This window comes from Spea bombifrons, chromosome 4, assembly GCF_027358695.1.
Source record: "Spea bombifrons isolate aSpeBom1 chromosome 4, aSpeBom1.2.pri, whole genome shotgun sequence".
NCBI lineage: Eukaryota > Metazoa > Chordata > Amphibia > Anura > Pelobatidae > Spea > Spea bombifrons.
This window is the reverse complement of record NC_071090.1, coordinates 23,041,455-23,062,472: the sequence shown is the minus strand read 5'-3', so window position 1 is coordinate 23,062,472 and position 21,018 is coordinate 23,041,455. Positions and strand designations below refer to the sequence as shown.

Below are 21,018 nucleotides of genomic sequence, written 5' to 3'. Positions count from 1 at the left end.
TCAACATTGCAATGTTTATTTGCGTAAACAGACATGCCATGGCACTGTGGCACATGCGTGGCATGGTGGCCTCTGTGTAACCTTTTTTTTCACGTGTCCAATCAAAGGCCTTGCCAACTAAATATTACTGCTTGAGAGTTCGTAGCCTTTTTTTTTTCCACAGCACATGCTCACCACACTACAGAAAACTGAAATTCCCCCGAATTGCCATGAGAACAATTGTACTCTGATAGATCTCATTTTAGATCATAATAGGCTCTCTAAAGTTTCCCAGCATTAGATTTCACATTCATTTTGTGCGAAGTTACCAAGGGGGTGAGATACATTTTACGCTCTGATTCATTGAAGATCATAAGAATATGCTCTTTACGATCATTTCACACCAGCGTGGAATTCATGCAATATTACAAGCAAAACGCTGCTTTAGTGGCAATGTGCATAGAAATTAGGTAATTACATGAGCACACATAAATCTTTCTTGCCAGAACCCTTGTACAATGTTAATCACAGACAGGCACTTTGCTTTTGTTCGGCATCCTACAAAACAGGTATCCTACGAAATGTTAAGGTCATTTTTGGCGGAGAGTGTATTAACGCATGATATTTTGACCCTGTCATCTGAGTGCAATGTGTATTTTTTTTTTAATGGGGCATTTTCTATCGGTTGAATGTGATGATAACTCCATCACCGAGCCCACGAATAAGCCATTTTAAAAGGGCTCATTTATAGCATCAGAAAAAGAAATATTACATTGTGGTTTCATTAGCAGTAACCCCCCTCTGTGGGAGGTGAGATAATTCACTTCTCTGGTTGTAACACTTTCAGCAGGGAAGAAGAACAAAACAAGAAAAAAGGAGATAAGGAATGAGGATGCTTTCTTTCATTCTTTCTTCCCTAGCACTGCAGCATGAAAGCGTGTACACACAAACATACATACACAGATAAGAAAAGAAATTACAAAGTCAACTCACAGAATTTCCAAGTCACGGAGGGCTCGGAAGACTCCATCTTCAATGCAGCTGATCTGGTTGTTGTCCAGTTGCCTGCAGAAAGGAAGGAAAAGTCAAAAGGATGGCTGGGTAACAAAGCTGCCTAAGGGAACCAGGGTCCAGGCTTTCTTGTCACTAAGGTGTCCCTCCACCCCCTTTTGCAGTCTTTTGCTCGTCACCCAGGAGGGGAGGCTTTGCTTGTAGACTGCTCTCTCGCTCTCTCTCTCTCTCTGTTCATTCTGACTGTCTGAGAGAGCTGCACGGTGTAGCACACTGAAGAAGCCTGCCAGGTCTCAGTAAATATTAATTGCACATTTTTTTTAAAGGCAGAAGGGAGTAATTTCATTACATTAGGGCATCCAATCCATTACAAGCTTTTACCATCATGTCACTAAAACAATTTCATTAAGCTAAAGGCCTGTAAATCATGTGAGGTCACTCTTCTGCCCTCGGCGACCTCCCAGAATCCCTTTTTTTTTTCTTCTCCCTTTTTACTGGAAGTTGCAGTCCTCTGTCCTGACACAGTAGTAAATTTCGAGGCTTTATATGCACAAGAGCGGCATGGGTGTCTGGGGAATAGACCAATACCAAATTAGACTCGACTAATCTAATTTTATAGTCTTTTATTATTCTAAGCACCAAATGTCTGTGGTGGTTCAGATCTTCTATGCATTGTTGTTAGTCCCATCTGGGAAGCCATTCTCCTGAAGTATTCTACAGCATAAGCAGCTGTCAGAAACCTTAGTATCCTAGCAAACGAAAAATACCAACAAATATTATTAAAATGTATAGAATTATAAAACAAAATACTGCATAAATGTACATTTCTCCTGGGCACGTTATGATTTCATTACCGCATGTACACGTTACATGCTTTTTTTTTTTTTTTTTCCTGAAAGGCCTGTAAGCAGAGGTTATTGCTAGAAGAGCACTATTGCTAATGAATAAATTGAATCAGCTCCTAATGTAATCTATAGCCGTTTAACCCCTCAAGTGCTGGTGGTGAAATGAGTTGCAACTTCCATCCCCTCTGCGTCAACTGTCTTTATAGTACTATAAAAATCTATGGAGGATACATTAATTCTTACTCCTTTAGACTGTAAGTTTGTTACTAGAGTCTTATTTACCCTTTGTATCAGTTTGCTTCATCCAGTTATATTGTTTTGTCACGCACCCTGTAATGTGTAACGCACTACTGATACTAAATATAAAAATAGCAATAACAATAATAATTTTATTTTAATACTTTAAAACTTGCTTGGCGATGTGTGTATTGTAGATTTTGCTGAATTTTAAACCCTTTAATTAATTAGCGTGAAACAAAAGCGTCCGGCTTACCTGACATCAATACAGTAATTGATTGACTGATTTCTATGCAAAGTGAACAACCAATAGCTTCAGCAGCAGTAGTTTGATAGTAAGCTAATAAAATATCTTACAGAAAACCTTATTTTAATATACAGTATATATATATATATATATATATATATATATATAGCTAAAGCAGTGTGGTATGTCTAGTGATATATGAACTTCAAGAGTTATTTTAAAATATTATTATAATAATAATTATAATAACATTATTGATCATAAAAAATAAAAAAAAATCAACATAAAAGGTATGGACATTAAATGACAGCCTATAGTTATCCATAACTTCAATTAAGCATGGTGATGTAAATTTGTTTTTTTTGGAATATCCATATGTATTTAACTTCAGTATTTTATTTTCATTTACACGCAAATATAGTATTGTATTCTTGACATCTATTAATTTTCAATTAAACAAACTGCCAAACTGATCTGAGTTCTACAGTACAGTTCAAATTTATATCACATATTCATTTGAACTTGTTAAGAATAAGTGCCACTTGGCAGCTGAGTTCAATTTTGTAGGATAATCAGCTTGGCAACCAAATCCATTATTGTAGGAAGTAAAAACAACATTGTGCTGCACAATTTCTAATTGACAAAGTACAAGAGGGATGCTTATTTCAAAGAGGAGAAATATTAGAACCAGGAGGGTGGTAGATAAGTGGAAGAGCTCCCCAGCAGAAATGATAGAGGTTAACACAGTGAGTCTGAGCATATCAGAGAGTAGGATGCAGGTCCCCTGCACCGCTGCGGGGGATCTGTATCCTAACCCCGCTGCCTGCCCGGCGCCCAGAACTGCATGTCCCGGGCGTCAGGCGCTAGACCCCGAATATAGGCCGCACCCCCACTTTAAAGACTTAAAGTGGGGGGAAAAAGTGCGGCCTATATTCGGGCCGATACGGTATTATTTATTGTTTTATATAGCGCCATCGAATTCCGTAGCGCTGTACAATGGGTAGACAGGACATAACAAGTAGTATATAACATAACAATTTGACTTACAGAGACAACAGGTGAGGAGGGCCCTGCTCAAGCGAGGTTACGTTATGTCTATTAACCTTACTAAGCTACATGTCTCTCCACGAAAACGTACTATTGTTATTTATTGTTTTATATAGCACCAGCATATTCCACAGCACTGTACAAAAGGTAAACAGGGCATAACAAGTAATACAGGTACGCTCAAGCGAACATACAATCTAGAAGACAAGCCAAGTATTACAAAAGGAATAAACCTAGAAAGGAATTGCAGTTTACAGCCGGCAGCCAAACTCTTTGATCTTTAACATTATATGAAGCATCATTTGTACACAATCTTGTGTCCACCTTTGATCAAAGCTCAGGGCAGTGATCAAATCTCACAAATGTCTATAATCAAACTACCAAAAGTGTTGGATCTTGATGTAACTTGAATGATCACCCTGTAATTTTGTTTTTTAGAGAAATTATCTTGCTATAAAATGTCAAAGAAATGTTATTGTAAGCTTCCAAGCAGGGCCAAGAACGTAATATATCAGTTTTTGTCTTAGTCTGTCATTTCTAGTTTCGTCTTGGTTATCGAATGTATGTACTGTAAGAAGTGCTGTGTAAATTGTTGGCGCTATATAAAAAATATAATAATAATTATAATATTATAGCAACCATTAACAATAACATAGAGGGTGTTATGGGAGAGGATTTTCACTACTGACTCATCTCCCATGCATATATTTCTACATTTCCAAAAATAAGAATTAAAACTCGAAGTGGCAGACATCACAGATAACGTAAAAGATACACTTAACTGTAAAAAAGGGAGAAATATTCTGTTAAATTCCGTTAAGAGTATGGGGGGGGCGGTTGAAATCCAACCATAACATTTTACTCATTAATTCACATTTAAAATGATTATTTAAATCATATTTATACAAAATGCTTACTAGTGGCCCATAATGGAAAGTGTTAATAAAGAAAGCTAAACTTTCACTCACCGTTGAAGATAATTTAATCACAGATAAAAATAAATCAGTTATAGTTGCCGTTGACACTTGTCACTGGTTTCTAGTGATTTCTGCTGCCAAATTGCATGCAGGCTGAAAATGATTTTGTCTGTTTTTATGTTTATAGAAAACTATCCCCAAAACGATTAAATACATTCAGCCCTTAGAGGGTAAAAGTTCTTTCGATTACTCTGTGATATCTTGACGTGGTTAAAAAAAAAATCCTATTTTTAGAGATGAAATGATATTGTACCAAGCTTTAAAAATTTCATATTTCTTCTTCAAATATGCATTAAGTGTACAATTCAGGAGATGAAATGTCTTGTTGAAAAATGCCAGTTTTGAAGGAAAAGTTTAATCAAACTTATCTTAGAAGCTATTTTAGTATTTAGTTTAGTTATTATATATATAATTAATATTGATGATATATATATATATATATATATATATATATATATATATATATACATAATATACCGTATATATTGAATGAGAAGGTTAATGCACAGGGCTGTTATATATATATATATATATATATAATAACAGCCCTGTGCATTAACCTTCTCATTCAAGGTTTCTGAGTGTGTTTTTTAAAATCTAGTCTGACCTTTCACATCAGTTCAATTCTTTATTATTTAATTTCTTTAAATGCATCTAGTTTGGTAAGGATGCATCTGTTGCCACACAACAGCATTGATATAAACATACAAACCAAGTGAAATACAATGAAAAAATTACACTATTCGAAATATTAATATTTTGTTTAATAAAACACCAATACAAAAAACTTGGATTCTATACAGAAAGGGAATGGGCTATATTTATTAGTAAGTGATTATTTATTATTTGTAAGAGGAAAAATAGTTTTTGCAAAGCAAAAGTTTTCACACAATTGCCATCAGTGTGTGTATGTCTGTTTATGTCAAAAACACCGTTATTATGAATAATAAGCTTGGTTTTAAAGGGGCTGGGGAGATAAGAGCTACAAACACTATTACAAAAAGTATTGTGTATAATACATACCCATGAGAAATACACATGATCATTTACAAGTAACGGTCTAGCTTTATAGAGGTCATGTTTTGTGCTTGTGTATAAGAAGCTATGTTACCCAAAATGGAAACATCTGAATTATATATATAATACATTAATAATAATAATTTTGAGTTATAAGAATATATATATATATATATAATACATTAATAATAATAATTTTGAGTTATAAGAAGAAAACTATTCCAGTGGTAGAAACGCCAAAATAATAGTATGCATCGTAAAACAAATAGTACAATTATTAGTGCAAAATAATGCAAATCCACCTCCGGTGTGTGTGTATATATATATAAATATATATATATATATAAATATATAAATATGGTTTATTTTCTTTAAACATTTTAATAAAAATATCAATGAAACTCGCTGAAAATAGGTAGTTAAAATAAGTAAATGTTTTAAAATGTTTTCATTTCATATATTCTGTAATCTGGTTACAAATGACAGCAGTTTAAATAGGACAACAGATTCCTCTTTGTCTGAAGCAGCCCTTTTCACTTTCCTTTGACTTGGCTTTATGTCTTGGTTTATTGAATTGTCACAATTTGTCTTTATTGTAACCCCAGAGGATTGCCATGTATGGTTGGGAAGTTCTTGACATATCTATGATTAAATTACCTTCTACAGCATTGTCTAAGAGGCTCCATCCAGGGATCTAAAGCCCCTGTGATGGGTAATTTACAACTGAACAATAACCGCACACGGTCACAAAAGAGGGATTTGGATACAAATGAAACACAAACTTTCAAAAAGTGTGTGGAAAATGGCAATTGTGAAAGATCTGCCAGGTCCAGTCACTGATTTATTAGCGTTGTCAGAGTTACCGTGATAAGATTAAAGTGTTTGTCTTAATAATAAAAAAAAAATGGAAATCTCACGCCATAAGTGTCCGCAAAACACACAATGACCCTTTAAGATTCACCAAACCTTCCATTTTAATAGATTTTATTGTTTTACTAGTTCAGGCTATGAAAAGTCAAACATGACCAGCCGTGCCTTACTGGCAATCTTTAGACGTGTGCAATATCTGTCCAAGTTTTGTCTTTACAGTCATCAAATTGGGCCTCTAAATATTAAAAAAAAGACTTTAAAATAAGAACTTAGTAAACCCAAAACAAAATGAAATGCTATTATTGCAGAAAGGCTCATGATTAAAGGTGTACGGGGAAAACCATATTTAAAGAGTGCTGTCTTGTGAAATATTGCAGGCCAGTCCGGCCACGAGACCAGATGCCTCTGTCGTGGCTAAAATATAAATCGGATATCAATCCTGGCAAAAGGGCAATAGCAGAAGAGAAAAACAGTGATCTGTTATAGCTTTTCGAAAAAATGTAAAACTAGGGCTCGGGCTGCCATCAAAGCAGAACCATACTATGTCTCTCTGTAGTGACTTGAGAGGGGAAAACGGATGTTTTTGGTATAATAACGTGGCATATAGCACCGTTCCAAAGGAAGTGAAAGGAAAAATAACATAAATATATCGCCTTCAATTCATTTCTATCCAGGTTTCCAATTAAAACAAGAGTGTCCATGTGCGATGCCATGAGAAAATGTATGAGACGGTTATCCATCTCTCTGTAACCTGGGCGGGATACGTGCCAATTATACTGATTTTTAATCAGCCGTTAAATGTTTCAATGATTTGCACAGCACTGATACTTGTTTTGTCCAATCGTACATATTCAATTGAGACATTAAATCAAATTACTCTGCAAGTAATGGCGCGGCAGTTTCCATAAGAGCCCCTAAATTATTTTATGGAAATCATTTCTACGGCAAATATATTTAAAGACAATCTAGAAAATGAATCTACTTTAAAATGTCCTCTTTTATCTGACCTTTAACTGCTAATGGTTCCCACTAATGGTATTTTTTTTCTACATCAAGTACTTGTATTTGTATTCTGAACAGGTAACTCCTGGGGTTAGGGCCATTGTATAAATATGTATGACGGGAAAGAGAACGCAGCGCTAGAAACCCATAAAACAAATATACAGATCTTAATAATACTATGTCACTTTAATAAACCCATTTAATGATATTGTACTTACAAGAAATCAGCACAGCAAAACATCTCAGTAAAACAAAAGGGTTATTTGCAGGCAAATATATGATCATTTTTCCTTTTTAACACATCACTTCACAAGATATCATGGTACAAATAAAAAAAAAAACAAGTTTCTCTTTTATTTCTTTTGTTTATGCCCAACCCAATATTATATATTTTTTCTGAAAAGTACTCTCTCCCTTTACTAAAGGTTTCCAATTTATGTGGTTGTACATATATGTAGATTGCACATGACTCCTGTGTAGCTGACAGGCACAGCATACAAAATATCCGTATTCAAATCATTTCTTCCTTCTGTCTTCATTACGCGATATAATCTCTATCATTATTGACCACAATTGAACTAATGAACCTTAGTATTTCCATGATTACTCAATGTAGATAATGGGTTATTTTGTCCTGAACTGCTAGGGTTATGTAGACTTCCATTTTATCCCATTTTATTAGGATGTCAGATATAATTTGTTGCAATTTCTAAATAATTAGGCCATCATGAAAATGCAGCTAGTAGAGAAGTTGTGTAGTCATCAGAATTTGGCACAGTTAAGATGACCTTTATCTTTATTTGCCTTATCTACAAAGCTATGAGCATCTCTGCCATGCTCCCAACTGTTCAGCTTTGCTCGGGACAGTCCTGATTTTGCCTATCCTGCTGTCCTGCCTAGCTCTACATCTGTCCCGCTTTTCATTGTCCGGTGTCTACCTCCAAAGCTCACCCCCACAGCATCATGGCATCGGGACAGACGCTGCACCCACATGATATCTGTGGAAATATCCGCACATGTATTTAAAGGGAGGCAGTACCATCCCAGATTATCCCTGAACCTAGCTCTAAAACCTATTTACAACATATTAAACCTCTCAGTGCCAACCATGGATGGAACATGTGTCCAACTGGGAAGTTTCTGCATGAGCTGACCCTGAGACTCTTGAAATACTAACCCTTTAATAGCCTGTGTATACAATATATGTAGAGACTTAACAAATATGTTAATCAAATGGCTCTGATATTTGTCCTCATGGAAACTTTGACTCGTCATTATTTAAAGGTGCACTTAATTAGGTCACCTATGTATCAACCATAACATATTGGTAGCAAATACTTGGGAGTTGCACATACGATTCAGTTCCATATTGTGTGGCCCTGAGAATCTGCATCTTTACCCCAAGTCCCTGAGATTTGCGGCAAAACCCCCGCGGTCAAACCCTGAGAGTTCATAGGTACGAATATATGGATGGTCAGCAATATGTTCTGTCTGAGTAATTTTCAGAAAAAAAAAGATTTTAGTTTGGGAGATACAAGGAAATACAAGAGAAACTTACACTTTTATATCTGTACCATGATATCTTGTGAAGTAATGCATTAAAGAGGAAAAACATCTGTCTGGTCTCCTGGCACCCAAGGGGTTAAGTATTTTGCCCCATTCACTTCAACAATAATAGCCCTGTCCGACTATACTTGGATTAATGATAGATGTGCTCGATAGTAAAAAAGCAGAATAACTGAAAACGAGACACTAAATAATGGTAATAGATGCTTTTTTTGATAGATGGTTCTAAATTTGAAAACTATGTTCTGTCTTCATTTCCACATATAGGGAATATTTTTGGGTCCCATTCTATGCTGTCCATTTTGAAAGATATGTGTGAAACCAAATTGAAAAGGGTGCTTTGAACATGATGTCTCCAAAATATGTCCTACACAGCTGTATTACTGGGTTATTTCACTGGCTTTGTGCCCTAGGATAAAAAGTACTTGTCCTCTCCTGAAAGTAATGCTGGTGCAAGGACTGTTGAGCAAGGAACATTGCATTGGTTGCTATGGCAATTACCCTTTTACCATTATACACCACTATTGGGTTTTTTATATAGAAAACCCCTTCATCTTTATATGTCTTTGTTTGCGGGGTTAAGACCCACTTTATAGCTTTGCAATAAAAGACACCCCTATATATATCAATTATACTCCAATATATTTATTACATAGAAATAACAGTGTGGCACTGCAGTCGTTGAAAAAAAGACAGAAAACAGCAAAAAAAAATTTATTTGTCCTTTTTGTATAATTACCCTATCACTTTTTACATCAACAGACCACAAATCATAATGGACAGGAACAATATTGTTTTCCTTATAGTCTTTGAACCAATGTGACTTGCTTACATCATTAGTGAACATTGTTAATTATATTTCCAGTTCCTCTTACTCTGCATAGATTTCAGCGTTCCTTTTTATGACAGAGCTGGCTGATGTAATAAGCAATAGAATAGAGAACAGATATATGGCTGTCTCCATAGCAATTTGGGCAGGTTTCCTCGTTTCCCTAGTTACACTTTTGACCGATAACCATCTGTTGTTCTTCTGGGCTCTAGGCCCAAGAGAGAAACAATAGAAATGATACAAGTTGTATTTTTTTACTCGAAGGAATAAAAAAAAGGAGATCCAGTTAATATAAGGTAACAGTCACATTTCGATGAAATCATGTATTTTATGTGTGACTGTATTGCGTGTTTATATAAGTAGATATTTAATATAGAATAATAATATCGAACAATTCCGGGAGGGTTAGAAGAGATAATGCAAGTGGGATAAAAATTTGTCAGTATTACAACACTATAAATGTAAACATAGACAAAGTACCTTATACATATACACGTATATACAGTATATATACCGTATTGGCTCGGATATAGGCCGCCCCCGTATATAGGGCGCACCCTAAAAGTTTGGTGCTTTTTTAAAGAAAAAGTTTTTTTCTTTAAAAAAGCACCAAAAAACATGCTGCCACTCTGTCCTCTCCCCCCCGAGATATGCTGCCACTCTGTCCTCTCCCCCCCCGAGATATGCTGCCACTCTGTCCTCTCCCCCCCCCCGAGATATGCTGCCACTCTGTCCCCCCCGAGATATGCTGCCACTCTGTCCTCTCCCCCTCCCCCCGAGATATGCTGCCACTCTGTCCTCCCCCCCGATATGCTGCCACTCTGTCCCCCCCCCGATTTACCAGAGCAGACTCCCGGGTGTCTTACGGGGCCGGAGGGGGACATCTATGCACATCGTGTATACAACTCCCGGTGCCGGCACTCAGCGGAAGTGCCGGAACCGGAAGTTGTATACGCGTATTGCGTAGATGTCTTCCGCCGGCCCTGCAAGACACCCGGGAGTCTGCTCTGGTAAGTCGGGGGGGGTTAAAATGCATCGTGCGGATGTTCACCGGCAACGGCGCATCGCCGCTGCCAGTGAACGTCCGTGCGATGCGCTTAGACAACCTCCCGTGCCGGTACTCCCCCCGTGGAAAGTGCCGGCAGGGGAGGCTGTCTGAGCGTATCAGGGAGTAGGATACGGGTCCCCTGCACCGCTGCGGGGGATCTGTATCCTAACCCCGCTGCCTGCCCGGCGCCCGGGACTGCATGTCCCGGGCGTCGGGCGCTAGACCCCGAATATAGGCCGCACCCCCACTTTAAAGACTTAAAGTGGGGGAAAAAAGGGCGGCCTATATTCGGGCCAATACGGTATTTATTATTTTTTTGCTAGTCATGTGACGTATACCCACAACACTTGTGATGTATATGTCATCAGAAACACAGACACGGAGACAAGGTTTTTTCCTCTGGATGCCCTCTGTATATTTGCAGGTTCTGACCGAACCTTAGGGTTGAGCAGCCCCTCCTGCCACACAGATGCCTCAATAATGGTGTCCAGAGGAGGCTTTACATTGCTTGAGACTCTTTTAGGTTAAAATGCAGCGCAGTCCCACTGATTCGGCTCCTTGACAAACAATATAGCCATGAAAAATTAAATATGACTCGCCACAATTGGGGTACTTTGACATGGTGGCAGGCTAAGCAATATATGGCCATAGAGTGTGACGGAATCCCCAATATTTATGCCTTAGGTAGGTTTGTTGAACAGTATTCTCTAGGTATGCGCTGGATTCTTGCTTTGCTTTGTATTTATCAAATGACTGTTTGTGGTGTTGAAGGTTGTGGCATGACGTCAGTGGATGGAGAATGCTAGCTTCTGGACAGTTTTCTTCTCATTGATGCATTTGTGAATGTATTTTTATAATAGTTGCCCAGCTCTGTTATAATCCACAGACATACAGAAGGTCCAAGGCTTTGTAATGTAAGGATTTTTTTCTTTTGTGAGAAGGTGGAAGGCAAGTGGAACCGTCTCCCATCAGACGTGGTAGAGGCTAATACAGTGAGGGTAGGTATAAAGCTATCAGGGCAGAGCAGATCTAGGTCTAAATCCATTTTTCTTATCTGCAGTTAAGTCGTATGTTTCCATACCAGGGTTAAGCCAGAGCCTAGACCCAGCTCAGAGAGCAAGGTGAAACATCGAAGGAAAGGAGACGTTCTTTCTGGGCCGGGCTCTGGCTTGCACCTGGAAAGAGCTGGGCCTAGTTTTACTAAAGTGTATTAACCTATTCATTAAAATGCATCACTCATGATAGAGGAAATTCACCCATTAGCTTTGTTAGCTGCACCTCGGTGCTCAAATGGTAAAAAGGAAAGGATGTTAAGTGACATTGATATATGAGAATTATTTGGCCACCATAGAGGCCGGCATGCAGTAACTTGGCATTTTGTATTGTCCTGCTTCTAAAATTCACTTACGTGAACGGCACACTCTGAAAGAAATCTATATCTAATTTTATTGTGTGTTGAGCTGCTTTAGCAAGTTTGCCTGCTTACCACTAAAGTCTACTGACATGTAGCTCCATTGATATTTACTGTATGGCAATACAATTAAAGCAGAAGTGTGACCAGTGAATCTGGTAAATATATGGAACAATTATTTTACATTACTGTTATTATTATTGTATGTATTACTCAAGCAACGCTCGTACGTATACCGCTATCCAAAAGGGACAATCATTTTCTGATAAGAAAAAAAAGAGAACTCATTGACAGATTTACTAATAATCATTAACATAGCTAGATCACATGCAGACCTGTCTTTAATCGGCACCAGGACACGCTCCTCCGGTGGGTCCCCAGCCCAATCATACCCGTGCGGAAGTGGGGGTTTGTGCAGTTGCTCCTCTAAATTTTTTTTGTATGACGCCATATCCTGGTGCTCCCCAACAAAAGGAGAGTGAGATGGGGGCTTCCGACAGGTCTGTGGCGGCTATTGCAAAGACCACAACCTCAAGACTGTAAGGGCTGTTGAGGAGGCCTAAGGTACAGCTGTCGTGGGTCTCTAAGGTAAGCCTAGAGCCCAGGGCAGCATACACCACAGTTCAATACACACAGGCACAGTAATGTAACATGTAAATGGCACAGACTGATAAGGGAAAATACTCGGTATTATATCTCTTTATAATATTGAGTTTAAAAATAAAATAATAAAAAAAATATATATATATATATATATAAATATATACACACACATTTTATTGTTTGAACTTACAAAGGTTACATCATTTGGCTTGGGTTTCATATGAATAATTATACTTTACATGTGGTTTTGGAAGAACTAGGATAACAACATGCAGAACAGTATAATTAATTTCATTATGTAACCTGGAAAATTGGTAAAAATTCTGTGTGCAAAGAACACTTATGTTCTCTTTTGGTTTAGAACAGCTATATTTCAAGCATTTTGTAACAATGCACTGTTCCATACAGCTGCTTAACCAAAGTCAAGCGAAATGGAAACCTCTTCCAGACAGACATGGTTAGTAATATTTAGTACTTCCATTATGCCCAGTCTTAAGTTAAATTTACATTGCTGTGATTTTGGGGCCAAGATAGTGCATGTGCTGACCTTTCTGTGTTCAGCAAAAAGGCAGGATAATTCTCTATAAAAAGGTTTACATTAAATGTAATGAAGCAAATGACAAAATCAATAAACCGGGAAGAGAGTGACTGTCATAAAAATGATGTAAATTCTGAAGTTCACTACGGTTATGAGGCTATTTAAAATTGTAATTAAAACAACCACCATTTCTTCAAGGATAAAAGCCTCCTGACAGTAACAGATGCATACTTGAGAAGACTTTCAACACTTCTACTCAGTATGGGCACACATGCTAAGAATTCAATCATAAGCTATGGATGTAATCAGAATATGTATGGTGCTTTTAGGCAATGTACTTAACTTCTTATACATTACATATACATTCTATATCATACAACAGGACACAAACGGAGATAAACACAAATTATAAATAAATTATAGGGAAGCTAGACATTGAAGGCTGTCAACATGACTGTCTTTACTGCGGGGCAAAATGGGCAGCTGCCCAGGGTTTAAACATTCTTAGAGGGCTATCCACGTCTGCCCGTTTGCCTACTGATTGTATTTCGATGACTTGGTAATCCCTGGTGTGTCAGGGTGTGATCGGTGGCAGAGAAACTTCAGAAAAAGTCAAGTAAAACTAAGAGTAGATTCTACCTTCTCCACTCGTCTAGCGGTTTCTTCTATCGCCACTTACTGTCTGGCGCTTTAGCAAAGAATTCTAATCTGAAATATAATTGTAGTTGTAACTTTTTTCAGAATGTATTATTATATTTTGTTATATATATTTTAATAATTAAAAATAAGAACACTATATAAATATAGACATATATATATGATTAGCAAAATGCAATTGGTATACAGACATACATACTGTACTGCATGTATACACAATATTTAGAAAAAGAAAGCACCAAACATATACAACTCTGTAATATCACATTTAATTTAATTTTGCTACACTGTCTGCTAAGGATGAGTTGATGTCAATTGTCTTATAAGACAACAAGGTTTTATGTATTTTTCTGTCCACATAAAGTTTAGGGCCCAACAACAGAGGTTTGCCAGGGGCTCTATAAGAATTGGAGAAGGCCTTGACCATCATTCCCTCAATGTTTCCAGAGAAGGCGGCCGTCTGGAAACCTTTGCGTTACCCAGGTGTGGCCTTGCTTAGCTTTTTGTGCGGACCTGCGTTTCCTTTGTGCGCTGGTTGTAAAGCGCGGTTGGCCTTGACGAAGTTATGTAATTGTGTAGATATTTATAACTGAGAAAACAAGATAAGAATTGAAAAGACAAACATGCATTCTTAAAGGATTTTTTTGCTATTTAATGGATTTTTTTGCATTTTACATTGGAAGAATTATGCATTTAGTTTAATGTTTCTTAGTGTGTGTGAGCAAGACCCTCCTTATGCTTTTCTGTAAGTGAAAATAGTTATTGTATGCACCTTCCTCTTTACGCATTGTCAAAAACAATGAATAATATTAATAATAAATTGTTGAACAAGGGCAGAAATATATATATAATGTTGCGAAGGGTATTTTTAGTGTGTGTGCATCATTTTGTGTAGCCCAATATACCTTAATAATTTAAAGATATACATACATTTCTGTTGTTCGACCAGCTTTGCCCATTTTGCATATACTGTACGCAGCTCATGTTTAAGCACTAGTGATAGCTTAAAAGGACATTTGCATATACCATAAGTCTCTCTTTCGCTATTAAAGATGCCAAATAAATGGATTCGACATTTTTTTAATTTTTAAGACAATAAGCAGTTTTCCAAGCAGACAAATGATACGTAGAGGTTCCCTGAAGATTAAACTCGCTTTGATGGACTGAGAATCAGAATCTCAGTGAAATGACTTTATCTTGAAGTATTGATAGATCCCTAAGGACACACTGCCAGAGAGTGCACAATGACATCATTGCATGCATACATTTCCAACTAAAGGGAGGGCAAGGCAAAAAAAATATAAAAATTCTTAAGTGGAAGTAGCAGCGGTACCAGTTGTGCTATCCTGGCATTGTATCCTTATACACCTATCATTTAAGACAAATGCCACATTAATAGTATCAAGTGAAATCACTATTCCATTGTTATTTTTGTTTTCCATTCAAGAAACCCCTTTTCAATAACTAGACATAATGTTTTTTTCTTGTTTGTTTGTTTTTAACTACTTCTGGGTTTTCCCTATATTTGCAATTAAAAGCATTGGGGCAAATATAACATTTTCTGAATATGTTGAAGGTAAAATAAAGCTTGGATGAATAATTTTTGGAAAGACCATATTTGCTGTAAGTTAAACAAACATATAAAGCTCATCTGAAATAATCGGTACTATTAAGCAGACAATGAAAAAAAAGAAATTGGTATCGATCACAATTCTAGTCTACGCTGCCTGCTGACCACTTCTCCCACTCTAGAAGTCATGATTGATGGCTTCTGCGGCTTTCTGTATTTAAACATAAGATGAAATAACCTTTCATAACACACACATACTCCAACCCAGCATCAATTTAAAGCGACACAAGTACACATAATACTTGCATTGGGTATTATATATGAGCTATGAAGTCTGGCAGGGCACTTTTAGAATACTGAAGACTTAACTACTTAAATACTTAATTCACACTCAGTCTAATTACTGTATATACAAGACTGGAACTCTTTTTCTGAGCAGTGCAGACATCTTTACTTTCTGCCTAAATTGCTTCTCTGGCATTAATGATTAAAAACCACAACAAGCAAACATTATTTAGGCAGCTGAACAAATTATAATTAGGTATTGAAAGGCTTAGCTGATGACTAGATTTCATTTCTGCAAGATGCCCTGGGCAGAACCTTATAATTCAGAAAGGGATTATAGTTATGGAGATTAACAGAGCAGTTGTGCCACCCTGCATGGCTGCTGAAGGTACTCATCCATGTAATATATATATTTTTCTGTTCCAATATGTCTGGCAAAGGATTTTGTGGCCCCCAACTAGTCCATAGTTCAGGTTCTATTACTTGGAACAGAATATGTTTTAGTAGTGCTAAGAGGCATAACATTAATATATATGAATTGGGGAAATTGTAAATTCTGCCCAACAGCTAGCCAACAATACAGGCTCATGCACAATAAGGTTCCCCTTAGTAGTTGTATTCAGAAAAGTGTCCCTATTTAGGAAGGACAGTCCATCCATAGGATTCCAGACTGTAAACTCGTTTGAGTAGAGTTCTACAGAAAATAGTCATTTTTTTCCTAATGACTGTTAACTTTAGAATATAAGTAATGTTAAATAAATGAATTATCCAATAGAATACAATATCTATATCTAACCAAATTAAATGTATTCAAGTGTGATGTCATGAAATTATAAGATTAATAATATTTAGTGTGTATTGTTTGCTCCCAACATTATTTGAGATTTAGTCAGCTATAATTTATGACACACATTAGCAACATCATCATACAGGGAGCAGCCATTTTTTTCGCAATTTGACCTTGCTATGCACGAACTAGCTTTTGTAATAAACTTCATCATATAGTGATTCATATGCACTTAAAGAAGAAGAAGAAAAAACTTCTAACATAGCGAAATAGGTGCTTGCTTCAATATTATAGTGCAAATTTGATAAAACTGAAAAACAGCTTTTGCATGGTTTAAATTATAAGGATGCAAAATGTATTAACTGTGGTAAATTCAGCATTTCCACAGTCAATTGTTTTTGTAAATTATAAACCTGAAAATTGTGGCAAAGAGCATTACTAGGGGGTGCCAAGTCCTGGCGATAATTCACTGGTTTTAATAATTCACAGATTCTATAAGTACTTAATTGTCCAACATGATAAATGTAGGCTATACTTACCTACTGATAACTTTTATATTGCTCCAATACCTGGTTCCCTTGTATAATATAATGAATTCACTAATGAACAGTCACCTAAGCTAAGATATGTTCAGCCTTCATCACTAAAATATTGCACAATAATAGCAATATCATTATTCACTTGTCTTCCTCCCACAGGTATTTTTGGTTTCTGATTTTCATTTTTCATTTTAAGATGCCGTTTTTTTTTTGGTTTTTTTTTTTTAGCATGTTATATAGGTATTTAAAATTGACATTTCACATGCAAACATCTTTTTGTGTGTGTGTGAAATAGCATGAAGTAATAGCTCATCAGTGAACACGATGTTAAAGGCTTTCATCTGGTATTTCATGATTCAGAGTGGAGAAATGGTACTTACAGATTCTTAACATCAGTTATTCCTCGGAAGGCCTTTCTGGGTAGTCCTTGTATCTGGTTTTCACTGAGATCTCTGAAAAAGCATAGAATTCAAAATAATTAGATATAGTTGCATCATTTATCATTTTTTTTCCATTTTCCCACTCAACAAAAATATTGGTATTGACATATGTGATGTAAAATCTTAGAAACAACTGAACTATTTTTTAATAATAGTATTATATATATTAGTATTTATGTATTTGTAGTATATAGAACCATTTAATGTTGTACTAATATATGGTTTAATGACCCTTTAAAATATTTAATTTCACTTAAGGAGAGTCCTTGTATAAACGTCAAGAGACATAGGCTTCTATGTCACTTAAAGAGGATATTCTAGAATGATTGATGAGTTATCAAGAGTTTTACTATGTGCTTCAAGACTAGAGGAGTAACCGATGCCATCTGTAACTAATCACAGCACAGGAATGTTTTCTATTTCTGGTTATTGTGTTTTAGGGTTGTTGGATGATGTTTAGGTTCTTTTTATTTTATTACACACAGACATGCTGCTCCCACTCGCTTTCTAGAAAAATCATTTGAAAATGCAGTCACGGGCAGTCCTGTCTTCCCTCACAAATAATATATAATAATACTCCTTTAATCAATTACTGAGCATACATAAAATAGTCAATTTTAAAGTAACATTCAGTTTATATTTTATCTTACCAAGGCAAGAACTTTAATTCACTACAGTCCTAGGTAAGTTTTAGAGATGATATGAATGCTCTGCCAACTTTTTCCTTTATAATGAATGAAAATATTGCGTTGCACCAAGCGTCAGGTTTGCTTGATTATAATTCTTTTTATGCCGATAAAAATAATAATTATTTTTTGCCACTCACAGTTTTTATGACTAAAATAAAAAAAGAGGATCACTGCTAGGATGTTAAACAGACTAACAAACTGGTTTATACTTCGTTTTTCCTCCAAAAAATGTATTGTGTCGGAGCAAAACAGGAATTGTAGAAAATCCATCTATTTTCCCTGACACGCTTCTTGTAAATGTTATTAATATTCCTTTCTATTGAGACAATGTCCTGTGGCTCATAACACTTCAGCCATAAATCTCCAGCACTGTATATTGATTTCATAAATATCTCTAGTAGTCTGATGATCTGACAGGTTTAATGACATTACTGATTCTACAAAGACAAAAGTTCAGGATTCTGAGCATTATTTCATGTAGCAGTCTTTCCCAATTATGAAAATGACTTTATTGTCATGTTGCCCCCTTCTTTATACCGGAGCTCTATGCTCCAGGCATCATTAATCTTCCCTTTATTAAAAAAAAGAGAGAGAAAAGTTTACTTAGCATTTTTTTTTTAAATCATGTAATTTAAGAAAACATATACCAAGAAATTGGACATGTCCAATTTGTCTAAGTGGCTTAGAATCGTGGAGTATGCTTGACACAAATGGGTTGGTTGTTACGCATTTCACCCACTGAGATTAAGTCAGTGGTGTCTCAACATGCTCCTGTAAATGGCTGGATGCTTCCTTCTTTAATTTAGTCACATAAACAATAGATCACTTTTAGTAAAAAAAGAAAAACAGGCCTCGTGGTCTAAATATATATGTGTTTATAAAGAGAGCGCTTGAGTTTTTAACCTTTATATTCTGAAGGATTCTTTGTATTTGCTAATGATATATAATGTATTTGTGCTCTCACCACTTTAGGTTAACTTTAGGTTAACAAAAATATATACTGTTTTATTTTCTTTAGTATATTAAATGTAATACACAGGTATCTATATATATATATATAATATTAAATATTTTGAATTTAGACTACAAAGATCAGATAAAAAAATAACAAAGCACTTACTGTACATTTTTTTAAGAAACATATGGCTTTTATAAAAAGTAGATGAGTGACCAGGTACACCATTTAGATGTTAACATATTCTGTATTTTAGTCGTAGACCGTATCCTTTACGGAGGATAAGTTCAAAAGTCCCATTTAGCAAAGCAAAAGCACTAAACAAAATTAAAAACCCTCCGCAAAATCTCATTAATGGTGGAAATTGATCCCGTTATACTAGGGGCTTGAAATGTAGACATAGCTTAAGACGGCCGGTCATGTCGGTTCTAAATTATTTCTATTTTGCAATTCAAGCTTTTCGCTTGTAATAGGTTATCTTTTACAGTGTTAGTATGAATGCTTAGAAGCAGGCCCGGACTGGCCATCGGGCACACCGGGCATTTGCCCGGTGGGCCGGGCCACGGCAGGGCCGCATTGACTTTAGGGGCTGATGGAGCTGCAGCTCCAGGCCCCTAACCTACCTACGGCCGCAGTAACGCAGGGCATAAGGGGCACCTGCCCCTTAAGCCCGCCGCAACTGCGACCGGGTCCGCCACTCTAAGGGGCCGGGAAGTCCCCACCAAGGCCGGCCTTACGGGTCTGCGGCCGCACAGGGTTTAAATTAAAACATCGGGTTTTTTTTTTAACTTTATTTAACATCCTCCTTGTTAAATAAAGTTTTTTTTAACTTTATTTAACATGGAGGATGTTAAATAAAGTTGAAAAAAAAAAACCCCGATGTTTTAATTTAAACCCTGTGCGGCCGCAGACCCCTAAGGCCGGCCCTGGTGGGGGCTTCCCGGCCTCTTAGAGCAGGGCGCCACACTCCAGGGGGCGCAACGGGGGGCGGTCCGCACCGGGTGCCGCTCATCAGGGGCTGCCAACTTGCGGCACCCGGCACTCCTCCAGAGACGGACAGTAATGTCCGCCGCTGGAGGAGCAGGCTCGCAAGGGAGCGGTATCGGAGGTCTTTAACAGACCTCCGGTTCCCTTGAGTGATTTTAAGCCGGGTTCAACCCGGCTTAAAATCACTCAAGGGAGCCGGAGGTCTGTTAAAGACCTCCGATACCGGTCCCTTGTGATCTGCGCGACAACAGCTGTTGTGCGCCGGGGTTTGCTGTCAGATCCCGGCGCACAACACTGAAGCCGCGCCCACCGACCCGGTGACCCGGAAGAAGACAGAGAAGACTGAAAAAGAGGAGCGAAGAGGAGGAAAAGGAGCTGTAAGGAGAAAAGAGGAAAGGTAGGAAAACATTCAGTGAGAGTGGATTGGTGTATATATGTGTGGATTGGTGTATATATGTGTGGATTGGTGTATATATGTGTGGATTGGTATATATGTGTGGTTTGGTATATATGTGTGGATTAGTATATATGTGTTTATTAGTATATATGTGTGGATTAGTGTATATATGTGTGGATTGGTATACGTGTGGATTGGTATACGTGTGGATTGGTATATGTGTGTGGATTGGTATATGTGTGTGGATTGGTATATGTGTGTGGATTGGTATATGTGTGTGGATTGGTATACGTGTGGATTGGTATGTGTGTGGATTGGTATATGTGTGTGGATTGGTATACGTGTGGATTGGTATGTGTGTGGATTGGTATACGTGTGGATTGGTATATATGTGTGGATTGGTATATAGGTGTGGATTGGTATGTGTGTGGATTGGTATGTGTGTGGATTAGTGGATTGGTGTATACGTGTGGATTGGTATATAT

At 37.0% G+C, this 21,018-nt stretch overlaps 1 protein-coding gene across 1 annotated transcript in view; it reads right to left on the bottom strand.

Moving 5' to 3' along the window:
• The window catches only part of SLIT3 (slit guidance ligand 3), a 279,434-nt gene that overhangs the window by 95,948 nt on the left and 162,468 nt on the right, over positions 1-21,018 (bottom strand). The window contains exons 5-6 of the mRNA XM_053465078.1: positions 17,446-17,517; positions 973-1,044 (exon numbers count right to left, since the gene is read on the bottom strand). Of these exons, the coding sequence (XP_053321053.1) occupies positions 973-1,044; positions 17,446-17,517 (144 nt within the window). The remainder of the gene's footprint in view (positions 1-972; positions 1,045-17,445; positions 17,518-21,018) is intronic.